Genomic DNA, 27,186 nt, shown 5'->3' with positions numbered 1-27,186 from the left:
ATTACTTTATTTTATATACTTTTTCCTGACATTTTAATTTGGTGGTGTTCCGTGATATTTTTCAAATGTTTAAAATATGCTCAATACTCCCCCGCAAAGGTTGTGAAACACTGTCCTGGAGTAGGGAGTCGTTCTATAAATAAACATGACTTGATGACAAAATTAGGTATGACTAGTATTCAAAAAGTAATTATCTAGTATTACTACTGACACTGTCATTTATGTACTATAATTTCCACTCTTTAATTCAGTAATGTCGGAGGAAAACTGGAATATCCATTGAAATTGACTGTACAGTATTGTATTTATATTTATTAAATTACATTGATTAAAATAATCTAAAGAAAACTGTTACACTATGGAGCCAATTTTCATTGATCGACATGAATTTTTTTTGTAAGATTTATTTTCATATTTACTGTCCTGTCTACAATATATATTATACAGTAATGTGCTAAAATGCGGTAAAAAAAAAAAAAAAAAAAGTCTAACAGGCACTTTTCGAAGCCACCTATCAGCGCAGGGTCCTTTGTGAGGTTAAAGGAAAATGGCCGCGTCCGTTCTCTGCAGGAGGACGCTGGTGATCTGTAACACATTTAAGGGGATTTCAGCACCCAAAACTCTAGATTCTGCGAGCTATCCGAGCGGGATTCTACTGCAGACAGCATCGTATAACCCCAAACCTCTGAAACGGAATCTTCGTGATCCCTATATTCCAGACAAGAGCAGCGAGAAGACGCCGGAATGGCAGAAGACGCGCAAATACGATATGAAGCTGTACGGTCGCTACGGCTTGGCGTCCGGAATCGACCCTGCGTCGCTGTGGCCCAGCCACGCAGAACTGGACAAGATCATCGCTGAGGAAAATGAATGGCATCCTACGTTAGATGTCATGTTGAAGAATATCGCGGCCAAGCAAAAGGAGGAGGCTGACAAACGCATGGCAAAGTGAGTGATGCTAACGTAGCTATAGCGCCGCTTCTGTTACAGGACACCTGTCCCCATGCCGTATAACCCATTGCCACATTTTTATTTATTTATTTTTAAATAAACGAAGTGGATGTTTTGCCATAACCGGCTACTCGCCACTTAGCGCTATTTTGCCGTGAATCGCGCGATTTGACTTTCATTTCTTGACAACATTCTCTGAAGGTTATGGTTTGGCCATTAATAACGATAACAGTTGGCAAATCAAAATGGAAACTTAATAAAAAAAGACAGAATGGGTGAAGTGAGGGAGGAACCACGTCCGGCGATTGATTGACCAATCAAAGCCGGTCACGGCAAAGTAACGCTACCAGGAGAGTTGCCAATCACGGCAAAATATCCACAGCCTTTTATAAACGTTACCTTAAGTTTGACGTGTAGCGTCGAGGAGAATTGTTGATAACTTAATGACCTATGACTGTTGGAAGGCCCATAAGCAGCTAAACACATTAAATGCTTCGTCTAGTTACAAAAAAAAAAAGAAAAGTTTTTAGTTTGGATTAAAAGCAAATTTTTCACGAAGGAAACTAAATAAATGTATTGCATCTTTTAGTATACAACAAAAACACCCATCCTGAATTTGGTATTTGTATAATTTGCTTATGCCAGATGATAAAATATTTTAGCATCATTGAAAAGATAAAAAAATATATAAAGAATTTGACTTTTTACTAATAATAATAATGATACATTTTATTTGTATAGTGCTTTTCATAAGACTTAAAGACACTTTACAAAAATAAAATCGATAAAAAATACCAAGTCAAAAAAAATGTAAGGACTTCTAAAATATTTTAAACGAAAAAAAACATGTCAACAATGCATTTTGTTGAATAAACACATAAGAAACAAGTCATAGGACCAAAAAAAAGCAGTTCTAAAAAGGTGGGTTTTGAGGTGAGATTTCAATGAGTATGTCAGTACTGGATTTGGATGAGGACCCACTTCCCTGATGTCTTCTTGCTGTGCTTCAATTTCTTCAATGGACTTTTGCACTATTCTAGTTAATAATGTTTAGTATCAAAAACTATGTAAATGTTTGCCCATTGGGCATCCATTGCAACCTGATCATCCTGGAAGGGGGATTGCCTCATTTGCGGTCCCTTCTCAAGGTTTCTCATTTTTTGCCTGTTTTTTTTTAAATTGTATTTAGTTATTCCTTGCCCTCTTGTTGTTCGATTAGGGAATGTCGTTGATATTTGTCAACTGTGGGCATGTGAATTCCTTTAAGACTCTTGTGTGATTAAGGGCTATATAAATAAACTTGACTTCAGTCTACGGATGTTTTGGAAGAGCGTTCCAGAGGGTGGGAGCAGCTATGGAGAAGACTCGGTCACCCCAGGTCCGTTGCTTGGTTTGTTGAGGTTGGCAACAGAGGAGCGGAGGCTACGGGAAAGGGTGTGGTGATGGCGCAGGTTCCAGAGGTAGCAGAGAGCCTGGTTATGGAGGGCTTTGTGAGTCAGGTGGAGGACTTTGTTTCAAAATGCCTTGATTTCAATGGTGCATGGGTTTACTAAAAAAGTAGACAGGTGTAAGAATCTATTAAGTTTTCCCCAAAAAAGATTAAACTTTTGAATGCAAAAATGAAAATATATACAATAATAAACAATGTGTTTTTTTGAATCATAGCACGTGGGTTTGTCTTTCAACACTTTTTTTTTATATGCATAGACCAACTTAAATTAAATGCTGCTATCGCAGTACAGTTCATCCAAGTGCAACGAATAGCCATCCAATAGGTGACTGTCAATCGAACGATGAGCTCCAATAACGTCTGTTATAATGATCGTTTCTGTTGCCGTCACAGGGAGAAGCTCATTGCAGAAAACATGGCCAAAATGCCCAAGATGATCGCCGACTGGCGCAGAGAGAAGCGCGAAGCTAAACAGAAGCTAAAAGAGGAGAAGGCGCGTCGTGAGAAGTTGCTGGCTGAGGCCAGAGAACGTTTTGGCTACGCAGTGGACCCCCGCAGCAGCAAATTCTTGGAAATGGTTGCCGAAGTTGAAAAAGAGGAGAAGAAAAAGAGGAAACTGATGAAACGCAGACTGAGAGAGGAGCAGGCGGGAGTCCCTTTCACTTCTGTCGCCTCCAATTAAACTTGGACTCAGTCAATATTGATGGAATTTACTATTACATTTTAGTTCATACGCTTAATGAGCCTGTTTAAGTGCTCATTTTGTTTTCATCTGTAATTACAAGAGCTCAATTTACAAAGTGGTGGAGTCTTTCCTTGTTTGACTGTCACTATAATAAATATTTCTGTACAGAATGCATTTTGTTTTAAATGTTAACAGACCTGAAAACCAAATAGGCCCCTTATGGTGTTATTGGTGTAATAAATTGAAAAATACATTAAGAGTGAGCGTTTACCTTTTTTGTAATACCTTTTGACACCATGACACATCTTGACCTCAGATTATGTACCATACTTGTCTCCTGTTAATCCATCAGAATGCAATTACTGTAAATGTTCTTTAAAGTGGCTTTAATCAACAGTTGAAGCAAGTTATGTAAACATTGTCCATACAATGAAATGTCTTTTTTTATAGATAAGGTTATATTCTTTTATAAAAGTGAAGTTCTATTCAAAACCATATAACATTTTTCTACCGTTGGACGCCACTTTGGTCTTACCTTCATCAAATGTCAAAAAAGACTAACCCAAATTTGAACCCAGCATTTACTTGAAGAAAATGAATAGAATAAAAGTGGGCATTGGCTAAAACGGCGGAAGCGTCGTAATGGGTGCAGATGAAGAGCGTCTCCAGGGATAAAACGTGTCGCTACGGAGAAGTCTGGTCCTCGTCGACAGAGCCAGCCTTCAGTTTGGCCAGAGCGGCATGGATCCTGAATTGCGTACGAGATTCCATAGAGTATTCTTTATAGTTGTGTCTGCAAGTCGAAAGAAGGACTGTTAAGTGCATGGCAATGGTTATGGTTATACAATAGGCAGAGGGACATGCCATTTGTGGCTTGTATTACATTTGAATCAACTGCCATCAAGTACAATTCATTTTCTACTTTTAAATCCTACCACAGAAGATTATGAGCAATAATGTCAATTTGCGTCCAATCAAAAAAATAATCCATGATGCTATAGCAACAATATTTGTGTTCCATAAGGGTACGGTACTCTGATAAAAATTTAACAGGCAGAGACTGCCCTCTACTGTTTCGTAGTGGAACTGTTGATATGCACAGTGGACTCCAAAGCGGCAGTCACCCCCATACTGATTAGTTTGTGAAACTTTCAATTAAGCCTACTAAAAATTCAACTTTTTTGGGGTGGGGGGGTGGATTATTGACAGATAAATCACTGTATTCATATAAATAAAACAAATGAACACAATATTACTGTAAGATTTTATTACCGGCAAACTGCTAGACTTCTAAACTTGTAAAAAAATTAAATCTTACTTTTAAAGCAGTAGCTACCCAACTTTTAAAACCAATACCACCTAAAAAAAAAAAAAAATAAAAAAAAAATAAAAAAAACTTGGCTCTCCAACTCCCACCTTTATGACCAGAATTAAAATACTGTGGTGGAGTCAGTGCAAGTATTTACAAAAAATAAGTGTTTTTATTCCATTTAATATTATTGTTGTAAGCCACTGCATTTGCACATTTGAACATTAACACTGTGCTTAAATATCGGAAAGTAAAACACATTACATAAATGATTCAATTAAAATATATTTCACATAAAGATGGAGTAAAATTTGTGCCTAAAATAATGTTTGAAAAACAAACTAAGATAAATACAACTGAATGTCTTTAAAAAAATGTACTGCACTGAATAAAAAAAAAAAGAAAGTTGAAACCACTAACATTATTCACAAATTGAACATTTAACTCAGTGATTCTTTTGTGTAACACTATAGGCTTCCCACACCCTAGTGATACTCGTACCACTCTTTGAGAACCACTGTTTTTAGGCACTGTACTTATGACGGACGGCATTGCTCTAGTACTGTATACGAACGGCTAACTTGATGAAATAGAAGTAACTTACTTGGCCTTGTGGAGCAGTTTGATGGCCTCATCCCTTCGGCCTTGTTCAATGTACAGGAGACTGAGCTCCACCATGGAGTTGGGAACGAGGTAGTGGTCGAACCTGAGCTTCTTCTCACTGAACAAACAAACAAAGAAAGAACCTAACAGCTGTGTTTAAGATTCAATTGAACCCTTATTAAAAGTTGTAAACAGCCACATGTAGACTTAAAAATATAAAAGGATAGCTAAGCTCTTTATAAGAGTTCACTATTTCACGACTTATTTCAAACCTCCTTGTGACAGAGAGATGAAAATATCCCTCCGGTTACGGTTATCTTGTTTCTTGCTATGTGGTGAGGGAGTGTTAATAACCTGCTTTTGAAAGGGAAGTAACAAGTACTCACCTGGAACAAACTTTTTGAAAGCATTCTTCAGCACCCTGGAGGAGCCCCTGGTTTTTCAAACACATTCCTTTCAGCAGGTGGATTACACAACGGTCATCCAGTGAATACTCATTCTCTGTGGCCATGCAAGACAAGAAACAGCATAGATGTGACATTTTGTGGGGGGGGGGGGGTTGTGTTAAACTTCAATTAAAGGGACATGTGAGGACCTGGAGACTCCAATAGGTTACGCTCAGCCTCCACTAGAGTCTGGATTATGCCTTCAGTCAGCTCGGGTCGTTTTTTGATCATGCTAAAACCATTCCACATGTACATCATCTCCTGGAATCAAGCAGTAGATACATGTAAAGGCTTTTTTTTTTTCTTCTTCCAGAATCTGTGTTTTTGAAGGCTTACCAGCACTGGCACTGCTAGCCTGACCGGGCACTGGGCTTTGTAGCGGCGAGCTTTGCGGATAGCAAATTTTTCTGTGGGGGGAGACTTCCCTGCTATCTTCTGCTTGAAGGCAGGTACTTGTCTAAACAGAAGAGGAAGGCTTGGGTTTGAGCAGGGCTAATCCGAGGCATATGCGTAAGACCACATGACCAAAACTAATACGTAACCATTTGAGATGTTCCATGGCACAAAAAAAGATCACGATTAGCTATAGCATTAGCAACAACGTACTTTTTTTTTTTTTTAATCATAGGTCTAATAATCACTAAATACATTACATAGGTTGTTGCACTGCGCTTCACCGGAAGCTGATATGATTTGCCGCCATCTTTCTGCTGCTAGTTACCCAAATGAGAAGAACTTTGAACGTAATAATTGGTGGTGTGCTTGCAAAGTGTGACCTCTCCGAGACCCTGTAGTGCACACCCTTTAAAGTGGAAGTCAACCGTAAACATTTCTTAACAATAATATGTTATATGTAATCTCACTAGTATAAACATGACATTTTGATTAATATTACATTTTTGGAATATGAGTTATGAAGCAAAATCCAGCCGTTTTTATCCATTTTAGGGGGCAGCCATTTTGCCACTTGCTGTCAACTGAAGATGACCAATGTTGCTCAGGGCTCAGGCAACGACCAATCACAGCTCACCAGTTTTCTGAAGCTGCGCTGTGATTGGTTGTTACCTGAGACGGGAGCAGCTGTGATGTCATTTTCTTTTTTTTGAAATTCTCTTATTTGGTTTTGCAGATCCAAATCAATCAATCAGCATACCTTCACTTAATGTTACACATCACAATTATCTCAATTACATAAACAGGTATTCAACACTCAAATCCAGATTAACAAGGATACTGTTTTTTTCCATAACAATCAAAAGCAAACACTTAACACGTTGAACCATAACAAGTGGGGTTTACCATATATATATATATATATATATATATATATATATATATAAATAAAGTATATATAAATTTATACATACATCCTCACTCGAAGTGCGTATACATTTACAGTGGTACCTCAAAGTTTGAACATAATTTGTTCCTGCGAAGTGTTCAAAGTCCAAATTGTTCAACCTCCCAAAAAAAAATTTCCCATAGGAAACAATGTAAATGCAATTAATCTGTTCCCAAGCTCCAAAAACAGACATTTCCTATTTTAATTTCTCTTTATGTTTTTACATTTACAGTACAGTACAGTATTTAAACAATAAAAATACTTTACCTTTTTTGTTGTGGTGTGATGGCATCAGTGGATGATAAATGCTATGTTAATGCTAGCTTTAGTTCAGTGCTGAGTTTGAGTATTTACATTAGGCATATCGTTAGACTACTAAGCGGTCCTTGTGTGCGTTGTTTAACAGCTATGGGGGTGTCCTCGTGCCAGTATTTACAGAAGTAGTGACAGTAGTTATAATGGCGCGATAATCTCCTTCCTAATTCCACTGTGGTTCGTAGCACTGTATGTTTTTCTGTGCTGCCACTGTTGTCTTTCTTTGGCCCATGGCAAAGAAAATTGTCGTGGAAAAATCAAAATGCACTCACGAGTATGGAGCACCTCCGGGAGTATTCACGATCTGACTGGAAATGAGCAGTGCATCGTCTCAACTACTGCAACGGTGAGCATTCGGCATTGCTTGGCTTCACTCGGCTACCCGTTTTCAAGTATGTTCGACTTAGCTTGCTTTGCTTGGGTGTTAGAACTCCGAAAATGAGTTCAAACTGCGAGGCATCTTTTACTCCGATTTTTGGGTTGAAGTTCGATTTGTACGTGTTCCGAGACGTTCAAACTCCGAGGTTCCACTGTATATATATATATATATATATATATATATATATATATACCTAAACATATACATACCCATTCTTGCACATATTCATACACGCACAGGATATCATACAAATGACGGTCTAAGCACAGAGATATACTTAAGCCACTCTTCCCATCTCTTGCAGAACAGTCCCTTTTGAAGCCTCAAAGCAAAAGTTATTCTTTCCATCTTAAATATCTCATATACTATGTCTATCCATTCGTTGTGTGATGTCATTTTCACTCAACAGCAAGTGGCAAAATGGCCACCCACTGAGATGGATAAAAACAGCTGGATTTTGGATATTCCACAAATGCAATATCAATCAGAATGTCATGTTTAGACTAGTGGGGCTGAATATAGAACATATTATTGTCACACACAAAAATGGGGGTTGACTTCCCCTTTAAATTTAGTCATTGCATTCTATTAGTTCACCACTAGATGGCACTACATTCTACACACTGTCCCTTAATGTAGCTTTTTTCCTTTGCATTGCTGTTGAATTGTCCTGTAGTCGGCGTGGATGGATGTGGGAGATGTTTTTGACACATCCAGGCAGTGCCTACACTGCCACCTGTGGTCATCTACCGCAAATAAAAGCAAAAATAACATGTGGCTCCTACAAAAGGTAAATGCATAATATACATGGTTATATTGTTAGTTACCTTTTAGCCTGTCTTATATTGAGTATCCAACTTAGCTGTTTATCAATTATAATATTGTGTAAACCAACCCCAGTTTTTATTGATGTATTGTAATTAATAAATTATTTTTGGACAAATTAAGTAGTTCAATTCCGACGGCACCACTGATAATCTCACACTTAAACCCCTACCCCACTGAGGCAATTTTGTTCAAAATTCCTTGCGACAAGAAAGACCATTAACACTCTTGGTGAACGTTTATCGACCGTTTTGCGAACTTGAACGAACCCTGACGTGAAATCACCATTCGCTCGCGTCGCAAATGTTTGCCGTCAAGTGGGATACAAGCTTTCGGGTGTCAAAGCAATCTGGTTGGGAATCACTAACCTAAAGAGATCCACCTCATCCTCTCCAAAAGGGCGTCCCTCTTCCTTTGGCAGCATGCTGAGATAAGCAGCTTTCATGTAGACGTACATGGCCTAGCACAAACAAATTGCATTCTTAGATGTGACAGTCACTAGAACAGGCGCCACCAATATGGGACCTGCGCGTGTCAGGTAGCCCTAAGGAACATGCCTGTTCTAAAAATAGCTCACCATTGTGATTTTCTAGGAATGTTGTATAAGTGATTAATTTGAACATTTAAGGTGATTAAGTATATGTGTACCCCTTTGCACTTCCAGTAGCCAAGAAGTAGCACTAGCATAGAATAACGACAACAATATTGTTTTCTTGTGTGCACCTTAGACCAGCGGCTTTCCTTGCTCAATAGGTCGGCATAGAAATACGCCATCTTCCATGCTCGCTTGTAAGTGAAGCACCACATCAGCTCCCAGTAGCACATGTGGTGGAACTGCTTCCATGCTTGCTGGGCCTTGCAGCCCTCTTCAAATAGAGCAACCGCCTGGTGACATAAGGACATGCAAAAGTCATATTTCAAATGACATTCATGCTAGCCTTAAGCTGTGTGCAGCTCAATTTACAACTGGAAAAGCTGACATCTGTGTTTCATTTCTGCCTTTACTAGCATATCATTAAACCATGCGTGCCAACAGGCAGCGTCTTCAATTATCCTAATATGCATGTTTTGGGTATGTAGGAGTACCCGGAGAAAGCCCATGCGAGCACGGGGGGAGAACATGTTAAGATTTGAATCCAAAACCTCCGAAATGTGAGGCAAAGATGCTAACCACCACTCAAAAAAAAAAAAATCACGCATTGATCAATCAATACTAATAATTGTCATTGGAAGAGGCAGACATTTTGATTGAACTTCTCATTCGAATGATGTGGTGGATGAGTGGCTAACATAATGCAACTTTTGTAAGATCAACAGACTCTTTGGCACACAGGAAATGAACAAGAACAGGAAATTCTTTCTTTTCAGAACTGTTCCTGGAATATTTCACGACAAAGGCATACACACATACACACACCTCATCAATGTTTCCTTTCATCTCCTCCGCCCTGCCGGCAAAGAAAAGGAATATTGCTCCCTGTGCAGAAAAAGAAATGTGTATATTAATTAAGGCTACTAGTCATCCACCAGCAGCCACTTTACTGCATGAACACACACCTTATTGTACATTTGTTTCATGTATTTAATGGCATTCCCATGAATTTGTACACATTGTGGTCAGAATGTCAAGTTTGTTCTGTGGGATGGGCAGAAATGTGTGCAGTAGGAGCGGACACAAGGATTGTGAAGTCACATGGAGTTGAACAGGTTGTAAAATAAAAAAGTTAGAAATTCTCAGAAATGTTCTGAATCACTTGGTTTGGCTTACGACAACCACAACACAAATCTCAGTCTTATGTGTAGGCAAAGGCCGATTACCGGTTTGACAATTTACCGTGGTTTTAAGACATGATTGACTGCTTGCAGAGGGGTCATTCCGTGTCAATTCACACAAATCCCCAAAACCTCCCCAGTGATATCCTTTCAATGTGCCTGATTTTTATACCATTAGATTAGTGCCTTATTATGTTAAAAGAACGATAAACGATATTTAGCGTATTCAGTATTTAATTAGGTGCGTCTGTTTTTACTTCCAGAAACATGAATAGGCAAACCCCACCAACATAAAACTTTTCCAAGATATGGACCCCCTAAATGTAAACAAAATGTATTGTTTTATTTAAAAAATCTACTTTTAAAGGCTTAATATCTCAAAAATAAAATTGTACACCTGTGCTAGTTTTTTTAAGTCCAGATGATAGACATTGTCAGAATACATACAGTAGATATAGTAATTTACAGATCTGTACACGTCCTAAAACAAATGATGAGAGCCTCCAATATGGTCCAAAATTTTGTGTGCAATTCTTGGATCCCAAATGTGGGCGTGGCAAGAACATTTTGAAAGGCCATAACTTGTAAACCATTTAAGCTAGGAGACTTTGGATTCTTTCTTTTGACATCATAAAGAACTAATGGAATCAAAATCATGCAAATTGAAAAGGGCTCCCTGGTGAGAGTGTGTGAATTGACATAGAATGACCCAGTGCTGAGTAAAAAAGCCGCCTATTAGAAGTTAATTGCCTCCAATTATGGTAACTTTTTTCTCCTTCCTGGAGCGTAACGGAGGAGGAGAGGGTAGGGAGCAAGACAGAGATACTGCAAATATAGATGCCTTTTTGCTCTGATTAATGTGCATTGTCCTAAAAACAAACTAAGAAAAAAAATAGGTGCCAGCCAGTACTAGTTAGCCCTAGGGACAACACGAATACCCTTTGGGACTTTTGTAAAAATAGATCACCAGCAATGGGACCCTGTGAATTAGAAGAATGTTAACATCTATTAATGTATTTAAAGTTATCATGATACACGTTTTTTCTGTACTAAATATTCTATATTTTGTTTTTTAAATGCTGTTTTTATTGACCAATTTATTTATTTATTTTTAAATGGTAATTTTGAGTTATTTTAATACCATGATAGTAGAATATTTTTGCTCACGGTTATCATACTGTCAGAATCTAATATCGGCCCATGCCTTGTCTTATGTCTATTGTCTTATTACTCCGTTCTCTTATATAGAACTAGAAGTGAGTAATTATTGACAACCGCAACAATCACATATCCCAAAGTCTATCTTCCGGATTTTTAACAGTTAGCTAATTAGTTAGCTATCAGGTTACACAGAAAAGATCCTTTTACACTTTGGTGAACATTAGAATAAAAACATGGATCTAGGCCAGGGTTTATCTAGTCTGTTAGAATTGTATTTAACTCATTCACTGCCATTGACGACTATAGACGTCAAAAATTTACTTGAACTATTTATATTAGTTTAACATTGTTTTCCACTTTTGTTAACAAGAGTATGAAAACCTAAAAATATATATATTGTACATTTAGAACAGATATAAAATTTGGGATTAATCGTGAGTTAACTAGTGAAGTCATGTGATTAATTACGAAAATTACGCCCTTAATTTATAATAATCTTTCCTTCTTCTTTAAAAAAAGAAGTAATTTTAATTATTATTATTATTATTTTTAAATAATATATTTTTTTTTTAAAGAAAAGTTTATTAAAAATTAGGGGCATCAGGCAATTAAATTTTTTATTGTATATGAATCGCATGACTTCACTAGTTAACTCATGATTAATCACAAATTATATCTGTGATATATGATATCTGTTCTAAATGTACAATATTTTTCCCCCTAGGTTTTCATACTCTTATTAAAAAAATTGGGGAAAAATTTAAAACTAATAGAAATAGTTAAAATGAATTTTTGACGTATATAGCCGTCAATGTCAGTGAATGAGTTAAAAATAGTATTATTTCTCCCACTCCACAATGCTAAAGGTACTACAGTTATTGCAATTGTCTTTCGTCATTCTACATCAACTTAGCCTGGTAAACTCACAGATACAAAAAAACAAACAGTAATAACATGGTGTTCTTTTTTTTTTTTTTGACTTTGGTCAAGCTCTTTGGGATTCCGCACTCACCCGTGGATAGCGGAGCCGGAATATTTTCAGCAGTCTTTCAGCTTCTATTACATGTCCCTCACCTGTTCCTGAGAGCGCGAGAGGAGGAGGAGATATGAAACTTTTTACACATCACTCAAAACAGGAGTGAGTGATAGACATATGAGGATTATATGGGGAGGAGCCATACCTAGTATGAACGTGAGGAAGGTGTAGTAACAAAGCAATAGCAGAGCACACAGCATGGAACGCAGATTCAAGGCTGTGGCACCATCATCAAGCAGGGACAAACCGTATTCCTTAAACAGGCATACGGATGAGATCACTGTGCAATCTATACATTCATCAATATGAAAATGAGAGTTGAGCCACGCTTTGAAAACGATGCAATGCACCTGTCACGTACCTTATCTCCTGAGAAGCCTGCAAACTCTAATACTTTTAGTATTCGTGGCGGAAATAAAGAAAGTGTCTAAAAAAAAGTCAGAAAACAACATTAAGTATGCATAAGTTAAATACATACAAAAGATCTAAGTACGGTATAGTGACATCATACCAAATTAAATGCTCCTATTCCAAAAGAAATCCCACCCTCTAAGTGCCTGTGGCTGGCTCCTTTAAAACAGGTTTGAGATTTGACATAGGAATGCAAGTCTCTGGAAGACAAAGTGAACAATATCAGAAAAGGGCCGTCAGCAGCGTAGCATTTAACATAATTGAATAAAGAAACTGTGTACATGATATGACAAAAGTATTAGGACACAAACTAATCAGACTAGATCTTAATTTATCATCTTACATCTCATCTTATAGATCATAATTCACAGTTGCATTGTACATATTATTGTACTTACTTGTAAATCAGGTAACTGTTGCGAACTTTGATCCCACCTTTGATAAAACTCACCATGTTCTCATCCTGCAAAGACGTATTTTGTGCTGTCATTTGGCTCTTAAGGCTAATTATGATAAATGAAGACATCTCACTATACCTGTAGGAAGGTGAGAGCAGCTCTTTGAAGTTGGCATTCTGCAAAACACACTTCAGCATGGAGCTGCTCTGAACATGCATGGAAGAATATTACACACAGTAATAGAATAATAAACTTACAACGACTTGCACTATAAACAAATGAGTATCCAAGTATTTGCCTGCTTTACATTCATTTGCATAATTACAAAGCACACAGTGTTTTTTCATGTTGAAACATAAATATACATATCCTATTGGGCTTCATCATTATTGGAATCTTCAATAATAGTTTACATTTGCATATTTTGCCATCATTGTATATACTGTGGGCCTGATATTGAACATAACTTACAAAAACTCAACAATGAAAAAACACAACAAATATTGTAAAACAACAATAATGTTGGTTGTTATGCTTACTTTTCCACATAAAAGGGAAATACACCTTAATATATTCCACCCATGAAAAAAAAAGTTTTCTGGGAATTCAGATACAAAGATGTGGAGTTTTACAAGGGTAAAGACATTTTTTGACTTTATTTCCCATCTAAATTGTAGGGGGGGAAACTTAAACAAATGAAATAATTACTGTTTACCTTCAGTGATCGGCTCCCCATTTGACTTTGCTAAATTTGGAGATTTACGGCGAAACCTGAAACAGTGTTACAATATCAACACAAATGTATCTTACGATACCATATGCAAGCCAATCACTCACATTGCAGCTCCAATGTGTATTGCTATGCAAGCATTCCAAATAGCACGCCTGGAGTAATTATAATTGCACCCGTGTGATTTGATTTTTATAGCCTATATAACAGGATCATGATGGCTCTGTAATATAGTATAACAACAGTCAAGTTGTTCAATGTGCTCTTCAAATGTAAACTTGTTTACATTATTTTAGATTGAGGAGGTAAAACAGACCTTTGACAGACATCCTGAGCACTCTTCATGGTAGCTCCAGCACTGCATATGTCATCATGCTGGAAAGTCATCATGGCCTGCATTTCCAGGATTGTGGCATAGATGAGCGCATGGTACATACTCTCAGACACTCTGCATAGGAAATACAACAACAGGCATATCATAAAGCAAGTTTTCTTATCTGTTGGTCACATGATACACCTTTAGTGGAACCAGGCATTAAAACGAAGTGGTCAAATCATTTTTGTCCAGGTTCTGTCCTGTGCATACCTCCACCTCTCTAGGTTGTTTCCGCCTGTTACCGTCACTCCAGCAGCTCATCTCACTACTGTCTTAACTTTTCTCATACATGGCCCGAACTTGTCTAAAGGCCTAGATACACCAATCCGACGATACCGAAAAACGGTATCGAAACAACACTAGTAAATACACACCGCACCGACACAGACTATTATGTACCTTCAGCGCATGCGTAAGAAGTAATTCCCCTCCATATTATCGTGGCGGTCGTCATTATTTTTAAAGGCAACCTCTTTACGGGGGCGAGATATGAAAACGTAAACATCTTATACCGGTGTTGACAGCGGCGCCGGGGTAAATGCAGCGGCCAGCTGGTGAAGTGAAAACGGGTGCTGGAACAAGCTTCGTCCCCTTCTCGTTTCCAAACGCATGGATGTACTCCTTTGTGGCGTATCCTGGACCCTGTCGACTCCTGGCTGCTACCAATCGTCGGTTCACCCGAAAAGCTTCGGCCGTGCTGCCCTCCACGTTTTGGACACGGTGCCGACCTCCAGCTTCTGAAGGAGCTTCCTCGAGACTGCCTGACAGAAGGGCCATGCACCCGTGCTGCTTCCACAAGGATAGCGCTGTTAAATGCGCGGTCATTGACAAACAAAACGTTTATTTTGAGGGAGTTTTTCCTTTCCAACAACTTGGATTTCCTCTGCCTGACGGAGACCTGGACTGTCGCTGGTGAGTCCACCGCTATGATTGAATTACTATCGCTCCGAGGACGTCGGGCCGAGGTGGATGAACGGGGACTATTTAAAAAACAAAAAACACATTTAAATGTAAACGCTGTCTATTTACCACATCGATCACATCTTTGGTGTATCTAGGCCTTAACACACATCTGCCACTCCAGATTCCCTTATATAGTATAACAGCTCACCTTCCCTGTACCTTTCAACAGGTCCGGACTAGCGCGCGCGCACGCACGCACGCACGCACACACGCACACACACACACAAAATCGACCCTGCCATTTTGACTTAGCCCCGGCACAGCCCAATCTTGCCAGATGATGTTTCAGTTATCTATATTTGAAATGGATTTACGGACTGGTCCCTCTAAATTGTGGGCCAGTCTCTTTGGGTAAAATGTAGAAAAGTAATAATTAAAAAGCACTGCATCGGCCCCAAAAGAGGCTGGCCCAACCGGGCATCTGCCCTGAATGCCAGATGGCCAATCCAGCCCTGCTTGTCAATTTACATTCTAAAAAAACAACAAAGTTTTTTCATACAAGCTACTGCATTAGTTATAGTTTTTGACTGTACTATAAAATATATTGCATGGTAAAATCCATGAGGTCATCGATCCATCATTTTTCCAGCACTTCAGAGTCACAAGCGAGCTGGCGCGCATTTCAAATTGTTTTGGGCAAGACATGAAGTAGACTTTGGATTGGTTAGTGAAAACGTATTTGAACCCTTTTAGATGAATAGTCATTTTCTTTGAAGGTGTCACACCACTGCTGCTATCTCACAGCATAATGTTTATTTAACAGGGCTGCCGTTCTTTGGCTGTTGAATCAGTCAGACCTCGGGCGTCAGCTTCAGCAAACACATAATATCCTGGAAAAACCTTAGCTGAGCTACACTTGTAAGCCATCTAACAAAAGGCGCATTGCTTCGTATATCACCGTTCTTTGTATCACCTGCGGCCCAATTTATGGACCTCCTTCTAACACGTGATTGTATTCTCAACCCAAAGTTAGTAAAAACATCGAAATCAGTTTTTGTTGTACTTGGACCGCAGCTTCTCCAGACTCTCATTGAAGTGATTGTTTAGGAAGAGATCCAGGGCCTCCATGCACTCATCCAGGTTCTCGTCTAGGGTCATCTGCGAGGAGTTGCTAAAAATATACAAAAAAAGGGGATATGAGGATGGATACTGTGAACTTATGATTGTGCACATACATGCACACAAGATAAAGAGAGGATCCATTTTTGTCATGCTCACTCACCGGCTGCAACATGGGGCACACCTGCACAATTTAAAGACATCCAAGGCAAGAGCTGAAATCATGCTCAATTTTCATTTGTGCTGTAGAATATCTACATGTACTGTATTGTCTATGTAGTACTAGTACACATTAAAATGTTGCTGTAGCCTACCTTTAAGTAACAACTAAAGGTGGGCATTTTGTAGTTCATTTTGAAAAAATGATTTTAAAAACCATTTATTATTATTTATGTTAATAGAAAATATAATTCAAGCATTTGTGGGTTTGATGTAATTTCCTTTAGCTGCAATGCACAGGCTCCGTATTTCGTGACATTGTGAAACCCCTAATGGCACATTTGAACAACGTTCTGAGTTTCCAAATGGGCTGAATGAAGCAACACGCTTAGAGTGTATTTCCTAACACACCCACGTGTGCCACCGGAGTGCATTGTGAGTATGAATGCAGTTTATAATCAACAGTTCGGTATTTATTCGTCATATTGCATTTTGAAAGTTGAATAATTTGCACACTTTAAAAAAAAAAGAAAAAAAAGCAATTTTAGTATTTTTCACTTTTTCAGTTCCCAAGTATGAACCGAGGATTGGGGGCCCTGTGATGAAGAATCTCACTTTGGGGCCCTGCATGTCTTTCCATCCATTTTCTATACTGCTTGTCCTTAGTACGTTTGTGAATGAGCTGGAGCTGATCCCAGCTGACTTTGGGAGAAAGGCAGTATACACATACCCTGGATTGATTGGCAATCAAATAACCATTCACACTCACACTTATGGACAATGTAGAGAGTCATCAATCAACCAAACCTGTTTTGGGATGTTGAAGCTGATGTACCTGGAGAAAATCTACACCGGTAGGGAGAGGACACTCCAGGAGGGCCGAAGAGTCTAACCCGTTACATCTCGGCTGTGATGTGTTGCGGTCATTAGCACAAATTGAAAATGCAATGATTCCCTTGCTGTATTTTTCATCTTTCGCGCCTCCTCTTATGGAGGATTTTTAAGCAATCATTTTCATAGTATACAGACAAGTCCGAATTTTGAGTTGTGGTTCTTCAGTGTGGAACCACGTTGTGTCACAACATGATGATCAGTAATGAGACGTACTGGAAGAAATGTAGCATGCATTCAATTAAGAGCAAGAAGAGGCGGCAGAAAAGGTCGCCAACCTATCTTCTTTAGTGATACTTGACTCATTAAGCTTTTTTCAGCAGTAAAAAGTTAATATTTTGTCAATAATTAATGTGGCAACTTCATTATTGTTTTTCATGAACAATTAATACCTTTAAAAAACTAATTTTTCCACTTGTTGTCGACTGAACATGACATCACCTGTGCTGAGGAAGTAACGACCAATCATGGCTCACATTGCTGACTAAACCCGGAAAACAGGTGAGCCATGATTGGCCGTTACCTACTTCCTCAGCACATGTGATGTCATCTTCAGTCGACAGCAAGTGGAAAAATTAGTTCTAAAAGTATTAATTGTATACAAAAAAATAATGTAGTTATGAAATTCATTCTAGACAAAATACTAAAATTTTACTGCTGAAAATGGCTCAATGAGTCAAGTATTCCTTTAATAATTGTTGCTCACGCACAGCAAAGAGATATTGGGATGAATATTAGCTATCTATCTATCTATGTTTGTTGTATAATTACTTTGTACACTCGACCCCACTAATCACAAGGGATATTGACCGGCGGGCCAGCCCCCCCCCCCCCCCCCCCCCAACGAAGATCTGTGTATAATGGACACCCCACTTCAATGAATTGGGAGGGATTTTTTTTTTTTTTTTGTGTGTGTACGAGGCATAAGTGCAACGATTTATATTGCGAGGCGCGAGTACAATGATTTATAATTATGTCATTTAAAGGCGGATTTGTACTAGATACAGGAGTCTTTTTGTAGGGCCTTTGTCAGTCATGAGCACTAACGTCCCCCCCACTGCACAACGATAAACATACAAAATCATTTAAAGGTATAAGCGGCCAAAGTGTTAAAGTTGGTGTATTATTTTTATCTGGCATGTGGAACAAGAAAACATTGAGCGTTGCCAGATAAGCAGGAAAAAGCCTTTTGTGGTTACCGGTTATTGAAACAACGTTATTTCCTTTACTTGTTGCGCAGGTAGCACAAGGCTAAATGCCACGACTACTGCACAAAAATGAAGAAAGTCGAGCTCTCGTGGATTTGAACTTTTCTTTTGATTTGTACTCACTTGTGAGCAGCATTCTCGTGTTTTCCATTGGACATGTTCTCTCCCAGCTGCTACACCTGCTGGGACCTGTGCACTTCTCACACACCGTAGCCAGCCAAGACGCATTGATCACTTTATCTCCACTTTAAAACCAAGCTCCCGAGCGGGTCCAAACGCAGTCCGAGTGTTGGCATTTATTTCACCAGTTTCCTGTTGTATGAGCTCGAGTCGGGAGTACAGGTATTCAGCGGTGTCATGTGTTTGCAAAACAAAAAAAAAGAGTGGCGCACTTAACTCCTCCTCTGTTTCACACGTACACAGTCACACAAACAGGAAGGCAAATGAAGTAGGAGGGCTTAGAATAATTGAGTGTGTACAATAACGTCACTGGTCCAACGTGGTCCGGTCCAACCGGCTGGCCAGTTGTGCCCCGGCACGACGTTGGCTGAAGCTGGCGACATTGCAACACAAAAATTGTATTGTATCAATAGCATTAAATATTGTGTGCATATATATATATACACACACATATACATACATATATATATATATACGTATATATGTATATACATATATACATACATATATATATATACACATATATATATATATATATACATATATATATATATATACACACACATATATATATATATACACACACATATATATATATACATATATATACACATATATATACACATATATACATATATATATATATACACACATACATATATACATATATACACATACATATATATATATATATATACACATACATATACACACACATACATATACACACAAAACTAAATTTGAGGTATTTTAAGTTTTATCACCTGTTCTCCAATCCCATTCCAATTATGCACATCCCCCATTTTAAATAGGAAGATCGTCTCAATGAAAGAAGCTCAAACATGCACCATTCTAGATAAATGTTTATTTGAAAATGTGATCATGTTGAATACAACATATAATAATTTCATAGTTATATAGCTATATTGCAGAGTACCATCCTAAATCTCGAACATAAATTTAAACCTCCATTTCATTATTACAATAATATCAGTCGTCACGTAATTCCTTGTCGTGTGTCAAAGGCTGGAAAGACACAATAAATCATCACAAGCATGAATCTGCAGTATCATTGATGAATGGCATAGTCACATTTACTCATTCCTTTTTTCCTATGTTTAAAATAGCTTTGTCATACCGTCCTATACCTCGTGATTGAGTAGATTAGACATTCTTGTACATAAGCAGTCTTTTTTTTTTTAAACAAGCAATATGGAAATTAGCACTATTATAGTGATCCTTCTGGTGCTGTCGACTTTTGCTGTCAGGCTGACCTTGAACCGATCTTGCAGTAAAGGATCATGGAAACAGTCATGGCACATAACTGCAGAGACACATACAGTACATTTGGTAAGAAGAGCAAAAAGAATGGCAAATACTATTAAGCATGAATGAGGCCTCATTTAAAAGGCTGTTATACAAAGGAGTACTGTACTGTAGAATACTTGATTTTAAACAAAATTTTGGAGATAAAAAATGCAAAAACATTCTAGTTACAGTATGTTTAAAATATCATTGGATCCTAAGAACTTTAGAACAGATAGGGTAAAGAATATCTGGCCTACAATAACCTATTATGGGGTAATTAAGTCCAATGTAGTATTAGTATGTTTACTACACAAGCAAAATGTGAAATTATAATTCAGATGGACTTTTAGACAAAGTATACATTTCATAAAAAATAAAAAATAAAGCACTCTCATACCTCAAGTACTGCAATTCCTAGTGCCACAGCAATAATCACGATTGTGTTATCATCAATCAGTTGCGTGAACTTCACGAAGCAACCAGGGATTGCCTGAGAACAGTAGAGAGAGGTACAACTTGATCATACTGCGGGTGCTATTTTTGTTTTCAGAATACCATTAGAGCCCATACCGAGAAATTGTCAATCACTGTTTGATTACAGGGCTTATTATTCGCATCTGGACAGCACGGAGGCGGGTACTGATTGTTGTTGTCCACATAATATGGAGAGTCCACAAAGTTTGAGGAGTTGTAGATTCCACAACATTTTAACTGAGGAAACAAAGACAGGTTATGTTACACAACCCTTCCATAGTGAGCAATTGTTCATCAGTGTTACACACTGTGCTCATTGTAGTGTCCCACAGTCCAGTGATGTCAGCATTACTCCCATAGTCCTTCTTGATGCTCTTGACTGCTGCAGTGCCAAACCTTCGGAATACGTCTTCGGCCTGTACAAACATTGCGTATCCAAATACTAGAGGCCAGCTAGAAACAAGCTTCAGTGTGGAAATATACTAGTGGCAACTTACCAAAGGTCTAAACACCAAAATCACCACAGCTCCAGCAACCTCTACTAGGAAGACCAGCAAGATGATGATGAAGAACTAGGACAAAATATGGCAATGTTATAGGTCATATTGGATTTGTAATAAAACACGTGATCACATTGAAGAAACAATATCACAATTATTTTAACTGTGCATATAATAAGGGAATTGGAAACTTTGTCATCGCATGCTAGCCTACTTCAGTATTCATTATTACTAATGGACACATTTCATATTTCATAACTAGTGCTCAATAAAGTAACTACTACTCCTGTCTCAACTCCTGATACTTCATTGTTACATTGATACATGAGAAAGGAGTTCTAAGAAATTTTCCTTTCAACCTCGGCCTCGAAAACATCCCTAAAGGAGCAGATAAAAAAAATCATTACAATACACTAAAAATAATACTACAGTATTTTGTATGCTCTCACATTGCAAGACAATTATTCAAAAGAAAATTATTTGGAATGCTGTATTAAACATTTCATCATCATACAAAATTTGTAAGACCACTAAAATTTTGTCGACTCAACGCAATACAACTAAATTTACAATTTACACAGTGTCAAACTAATGAATAGTGTGCTGCTGCCTTGTGGTTGACAATGAAATTGCACACAAATGTGAGGCAGCACAAAATAGTTGTGAACTGTAAAATTTGTTAGGAAACCTTTGGCAAAAATTTTAAAAGAGACTCAAACTCAAAACGGAATTCATTAAAATAATTTATAATTTGTTTAAATTAGATTTAGAAATAAAAACAAGTGATGATTAATTCATCTCATAATGTGAATATGTATTCTTAATGTTCCTAATGTTCTTAATAATGACATCATGCAACGGTAATGTCATTTAGCAACTTTTGGCAAACAACAGACCCACTTATAGCAACATCCCCTGAAAATGAGTCAACAAGGTATATCTGACCACTTACCAGCAGTAGCATGCACTTGCTCTCTTTGATGGCCCCACAGCAGCCGAGAAAACCAAGGATGACGAGAAGTGCTCCGATGGCAATCAGCAGGTATCCCACATTGAGCACCTGGCTGAGCTCTGTGGGGGCATTTTCAATCACCCCGAGGAAGCCCAAGATGGAACCGCTGTCCACCTTCACCCAGATGCCAACACCCAGGATGACTGCACCCGCCAACTGTGGGACAATTTAATGGCAAAGTTTATAGTAACCTTTAAAAAAATATATATATATCTTTTTTTTTAAACCTATTAAGTAGCTTAAATTGGTGTCAAAACATCTGCATTGGGGAAGTAAGAAAGTAGATTGTTATTTCTAATTGAGAATCTTCTTTTTCAGATGACTTTTTATATTTGTACTCCATACTTTACCTAAGGAGGCCTGTTACAACCCCAATTCCTATGAAGTTGGTACATATTAAACATCAATTAAAACATACAATGATTTGCAAATTACATTCCACCTATATTTAATTGAATACACTACAAAGAAAATATATTTAATGTTCAAACTGATCAACTTTGTTTGTTTTTCACTAACTTGGAATTTTATGGCTGCAACACGTTTCAAAAAAGCTGGGACAGGGTCATGTTTATCACTATGTTACATCACCTTTTCTTTGAACAACCTTCAATGAAAGTTTGGGAACTGAGGACACTAATTGTTGATTGATATTCGGCTTTCAGATGTTTAACAGTCCGGGGTCTCTGTTGTCGTATTTTAAGCGTTATAATGCGCCACACATTTTTAATGGGAGACCGGTCTGGACTGCAGGCACGCCAGTCTAGTACCAGCCTTCCCACTTAATTTTATTTTTTTGATGAGGGTGACATTTGAAAATCATATCTTGTCTTAGTAGTTCAATTGAATATAGGTTGAAACAAGGATTTGCAAATTTTTGTATTCCATCTTTCTTTGTCTTTTACACAACTTCCCATCTTCATTAAAATTGGGCTTTGTATCATGTTAACCGCTACGACTCTGCTGAAGTTACTTGGGTTATTTCAAAATTACATTTTATTACAATTTAAAAAAAAAATATTGCTTGTATCACAAATACATATTCCCCTAATAACATACATATAATATAATAACATATAATATAGATAATTGTATTATGGTCATTGCCTCAGTTAGGCATGCAGACTTCATTTTGCATAGGGAGCAAAAGTACGCTCACTCTGTACCTACAAAATAATAAATAAATAAACAAATAATGATTGAAAAAAAGATGCACTGATTTGACTCCTTTCTTTACAAAGTAACAGGAAAAAAAGTACATACTGAAATGTACTTGAGTACAAAAATATCTAAATGTCTAACGATATATACAATACCTGTTTTGATAACTTGGCATAACAAAACTTTTCTTCTTTCTGTCTGTCTGTCTGTCTCTCCTCCTTTCTCTTTCTCTCCTTCATTCCTTCCATCCTTCCCTCTCCTCCCTTCCTCCCTTCCACCACAAGCTATCGAGCATTGGCTCAGGCATGTTTGCTATAAAAATTATGAATTCCCTAAAGAAAAAACGTTACATTAGCTAATGATAACAATGAAAAAATATGTATAATATGTGCTTTTTCAGAATGCACAGACAATTTTTGAATGCCAGAAGCAATGATGGGTTTTTAGGCAGCAGGCAAAAGAAAACACATTCACCACAAATTACCCTAAAAAAAAAGAGGAGGGAGGAGGGGTGTAATGGTGGGGAATATCTTGCTTCTCCAAAACCGTTGGGTCACCGTCATTAATTTTCCCTGTTCACATTTGTCTGTGTCACTGATGCTCCAATTTTTTTCCACCATGAAAATTCCTACTGTCACAATAGATCAAGATCCATCCACATGTACATTCTTTTATGTCATCCGCAGAGAATGAAAAAAAGTATAACGCCAATTCCAATGAAGTTGGGACGTTTTGTTAAACTATCCATCCATCCTAACATGAATAAAAACAGAATGCAAATCATGTTCAACCTATAATTAATTGAATATATTACAAAGACAAGATATTTAATGTTTAAACTGATCAACTTTGTTAGCATATAATCATTAATTTAGAATTCGATGGCTGCAACATGCTCCAAAAAAGCAGTGACAAGTAGCAAAAAATACTGAGAAAGTTGAGGAATGCTCATCAAACACCTGTTTGGAACATCCCACGGGTGAGCAGGCTAATTGGGAACAGGTGGGTGCCATGATTGGGTATAAAAGGAGCTTCCCTGAATTGCTCAGTCATTTTCAAGCAAAGATGGGGTGAGACAAGTGTGTGAGAAAATAGTCAAACATATTAGGGACAATGTTCCTCAACATACAATTGCAAGGAATTTAGGGATTTCATCATCTACGGTCCGTAATATTATCAAATGGTTCGGACAATTCGGACAAAACACTGCATATAAAAGTGGCAAAGCCGAAAACCAACATTGAATGCCCGTGACCTTTGGTCCCTCAGGCGGCGCTGCATCAAAAACCGTCATCAATGTGTAAAGGATCAAATCATCACATGGGCTTAGGACCACCACCACAAAACCAATGTCAGTAAATACGTTCCGGTGCGACATTTGTAAAGTCCAACTTAAAATGCTATTATGCAAAGCAAAAGCCATGTATCAAGACCCAGAAATGCCACTGGCTTCTCTGGACCAAAGTTCATCTAAGATGGACTAATAAAAAAAAAAAAAGGAAAAGTGTTGTGTGGTCTGACGAGTCCACATTTCAAATTGTTTTTGGAAATTGTGGACGTCATGTCCTCCGGGCCAAAAAGGAAAAGAACCATCTGGATTGTTATGGATGCTAAATTCAAAAGCCAGCATCTGTGATGGTATGGGACTGTGTTAGTTCATGTGGCATGGGTAACTTACACATCTGTGAAGGTGTCATTAATGCTGAAAGGTACATACGGGTTTTGGAGAAACATATGCTACCATCCAAGCAACGTCTTTTTCATGGATGCCCCTGATTATTTCAGCAAGACAACGCCAAACCACAACAGCATGGCTTCGTAGTAAAAGAGTGCGTATACTCGACTGGCCTGCCTGCAGTCCAGACCTGTCTCCAATTGAAAATGTGTGCCGCATTATGCCGCACAAAACATGAAGGTGGAGACCACGTACTGATGACCAATTGATGTTGTACATCAAGCAAAAATGTGAAAGAATTCCACCCACAAAGCTTTAACAATTAGTGTTTTCAGTTCTCAATAGCTTGAGTGTTGTTAAAAGGAAATGTGATGTAACACATTGTAAACGTGCCCGTGTCCGAGCTTTTTTATAAATATAGTTTGAAAAGAATGAGTATGTGTGTGTATAGTTACATAACTAAAGCTTCAAATTAAATAGCGTTACCCTATTAATCTAGTGATTCATGTACATGTGATGTATTCATAAATTGTATGCATTCAAGATGTGTTTTGTATGAGAGGCAGTCCATATCGTATACTTCAGATTCCTCTTTAAGTATTAAAAGCATCAACTTACAAAGATAATACCATTGAAAACAATCATCATAAACTTGAGGAATCCGAAGCATCCCATTTTGGTTCGTAGTTGCTGTGTCCAACCTGCAGAAAACAAAACACAAGCATGATGTTGGCCAGCAATCACAAAAACAAGTTTGCGGTCAGATTTTTGCATTTACTTCAATTTCCCCTTTTCAACAGAACAACATTGTAATACACTTCCACTTACGGCACATTAAAGAGACTGTAAACTCTTTCAAGTGGGAGCGCTGAACAGGGGTGCGGCTCAAGATACAAAATACACCTGCTGTTTTTTTCTCCACTATCCTTTAAACATCCTGAACATAATAACCTTTGCAACTCAAACATGCTTTTCAATTCATCCTGCATGACAGCGAACAAACATATCAGCTTACGTGCATTAGTCTGGCGGCTTTGTTTGCTTTAAAATTAAACCAAGGAGGAAGTGTACCAGCTGATTTTCGGGAGAAGTGTTTCTGACAAATGAATTACCCAAACAACAAACGGTAATGCAGTGCAAGTTATGCATGTTCTGTTAAATTGGCACTTGAAAGAGATGTCATGAAAGAAGTTTGAATTGTTGTATTATCTTTCTAAATCTTTGTCCATCATCTCCTGACATCCCATTTTGTCTCAGTGTTAGAAAAGCGTGACCTTCTGTTTGTGGTGACCTCCCAGTTGGGCCTTTGTGTGGTGTCAGACAACACTTGAACTGTTATCCTTGCCGAGAATGACAAAAGACAACCCCTTTCTTTGTGTGTGATCTTCTTACGATTACTTCCTCATTCAATAGTTTTGTATCACTGCCTTCTTACTCATTGTAATGTCTAACATACAAGAATAATTAGTGAAACAAAAACTTGTCAGCTCGGTGAGCCCGCTGGTCTACGTCAAGTTAATCATACATTTGGTGGTCAGAGGTTAATGGCCTGTGATGCTCATACAGTTGCTTTGACTCCCCATTTCCAATCAAACTCCTCTTCCTTATGGAGTCAGGCTGCATCCAATGCAAATTAAAGCTGCACACATGCAAATGTTCAAATGCTACCCCATTCCCTGCTCTATGGAGATCATATTAAGTCACATCCATCCTAAACGGTCTCAAAAGAGGAAGAGAGAAATAATTAGCTAAGGCTAAAGAATGACTTCAAAGGCGGTAGATTGAATCATAAACAAACCAAAATTAACACAATTCAAGTGAATTCAAGTCATGCTTACCTCTGAGAAAAACAATCCAAGCGAGTACTCTAAAGTCAGGCCACCTACAGGGAGTTTCTTCCTCGACTCCAGTGATGGAAGGCGAGGGAGAAAATTGTGAGGCAAAAAGTCTATTCTTGCTGTTACTTGTGTCAGAGCTTTTGATGATTGTCACTAGCTATTTGAGTTCATTTCTAAGTAGTGCAGTACTGAAGAGGGAGGGGGGAGGTAGGCGTGACCAAAGCCGCTGAGTAACACATCACCATGGAGCTGGACTGGTGCTTGTTACCCCCGGGGGGAGTAGGCTGTGGGATCACCTGGGTGGAAACTTTAGTTGTCAAGAGACATTTTCAAGACAAAGATTTGCAAGGAGCCAATGTAACGCTTTCATTTATATATGATGTGCCTTGGCTCAATAAAGATTGAGAAATTCAGGATTGGTGGAACGAGTGGCAATTGGGAGGCGACCCATGAACCTTTTGACTTACTCATCAGACAAGAGAGTCCAAATGGACACCAGACATCAATAGAAGACAGTAGAACCATGCGATTTTCCGCAACCAATTAGAAGAGGAAACATATTGATCAC

The 27,186-nt window shown here is 38.1% G+C and overlaps 3 protein-coding genes across 4 annotated transcripts; 1 reads left to right on the top strand and 2 right to left on the bottom strand.

The window, feature by feature from the left end:
• The first annotated feature begins 512 nt into the window (after positions 1-512).
• On the top strand, positions 513-3,343 carry gadd45gip1 (growth arrest and DNA-damage-inducible, gamma interacting protein 1). Its single transcript, XM_086068740.1, has 2 exons — positions 513-948; positions 2,795-3,343. The coding sequence occupies exons 1-2, from the start codon at positions 548-550 to the stop codon at positions 3,081-3,083; spliced, it is 690 nt and encodes a 229-aa protein (XP_085924866.1). The 5' UTR covers positions 513-547; the 3' UTR covers positions 3,084-3,343.
• Positions 3,344-3,455: 112 nt separating this feature from the next.
• Positions 3,456-18,883, bottom strand: LOC147184569 (tetratricopeptide repeat protein 39A). 2 transcript variants are annotated; one of them, XM_086068719.1, is made up of 18 exons: positions 18,594-18,883; positions 16,157-16,264; positions 14,131-14,262; positions 13,800-13,855; positions 13,223-13,290; positions 13,085-13,149; positions 12,787-12,886; positions 12,637-12,702; positions 12,421-12,529; positions 12,252-12,319; positions 9,723-9,782; positions 9,029-9,190; positions 8,674-8,765; positions 5,781-5,901; positions 5,594-5,705; positions 5,385-5,499; positions 5,000-5,116; positions 3,456-3,879 (listed from the first exon to the last, which is right to left on the bottom strand). In XM_086068719.1, the coding sequence occupies exons 1-18, from the start codon at positions 18,626-18,628 to the stop codon at positions 3,771-3,773; spliced, it is 1,695 nt and encodes a 564-aa protein (XP_085924845.1). In that variant the 5' UTR covers positions 18,629-18,883; the 3' UTR covers positions 3,456-3,770. The 2 variants fall into 2 exon arrangements, with proteins under 2 accessions (XP_085924845.1, XP_085924854.1); XM_086068728.1 differs by lacking the exons at positions 16,157-16,264; positions 18,594-18,883 and adding an exon at positions 14,703-16,137.
• Positions 18,884-19,542: 659 nt separating this feature from the next.
• tspan34b (tetraspanin 34b) lies at positions 19,543-26,778 on the bottom strand. The gene is made up of 8 exons (XM_086068653.1): positions 26,619-26,778; positions 25,399-25,481; positions 21,885-22,100; positions 20,930-21,004; positions 20,741-20,848; positions 20,529-20,669; positions 20,356-20,448; positions 19,543-19,974 (listed from the first exon to the last, which is right to left on the bottom strand). Exons 2-8 carry the CDS (start codon positions 25,453-25,455, stop codon positions 19,915-19,917), a joined length of 750 nt encoding a protein of 249 aa, XP_085924779.1. The 5' UTR covers positions 25,456-25,481; positions 26,619-26,778; the 3' UTR covers positions 19,543-19,914.
• Between the last annotated feature and the right edge of the window lie 408 nt (positions 26,779-27,186).

The sequence above is a fragment of the Leptonotus elevatus genome, chromosome 1 (genome assembly GCF_054856555.1).
Source record: "Leptonotus elevatus isolate MCC_2025b chromosome 1, RoL_Lele_1.0, whole genome shotgun sequence".
NCBI lineage: Eukaryota > Metazoa > Chordata > Actinopteri > Syngnathiformes > Syngnathidae > Leptonotus > Leptonotus elevatus.
This window is presented reverse-complemented; position numbering and strand designations above follow the sequence as displayed.

Coding starts and splice junctions, on each gene's coding strand:
- LOC147184569 (XM_086068719.1), bottom strand. CDS start 18,628: ATGTCCAATGGAAAACACGAGAATGCTGCTCACAA. Junction 16,265..18,593: donor CACGAGAATGCTGCTCACAA/GTGAGTACAAAT, acceptor GTATATTTTTAG/CAACTCCTCGCAGATGACCC. Junction 9,191..9,722: donor TGAAAGGAAACATTGATGAG/GTGTGTGTATGT, acceptor TTATGTCACCAG/GCGGTTGCTCTATTTGAAGA.
- gadd45gip1 (XM_086068740.1), top strand. CDS start 548: ATGGCCGCGTCCGTTCTCTGCAGGAGGACGCTGGTGATCTGTAACACA. Junction 949..2,794: donor GCTGACAAACGCATGGCAAA/GTGAGTGATGCT, acceptor TTGCCGTCACAG/GGAGAAGCTCATTGCAGAAA.
- tspan34b (XM_086068653.1), bottom strand. CDS start 25,455: ATGGGATGCTTCGGATTCCTCAAGTTTATGATGATTGTTTTCAATGGT. Junction 22,101..25,398: donor TTTTCAATGGTATTATCTTT/GTAAGTTGATGC, acceptor ATTGTCCCACAG/TTGGCGGGTGCAGTCATCCT. Junction 20,849..20,929: donor TTTTGGTGTTTAGACCTTTG/GTAAGTTGCCAC, acceptor ATGTTTGTACAG/GCCGAAGACGTATTCCGAAG.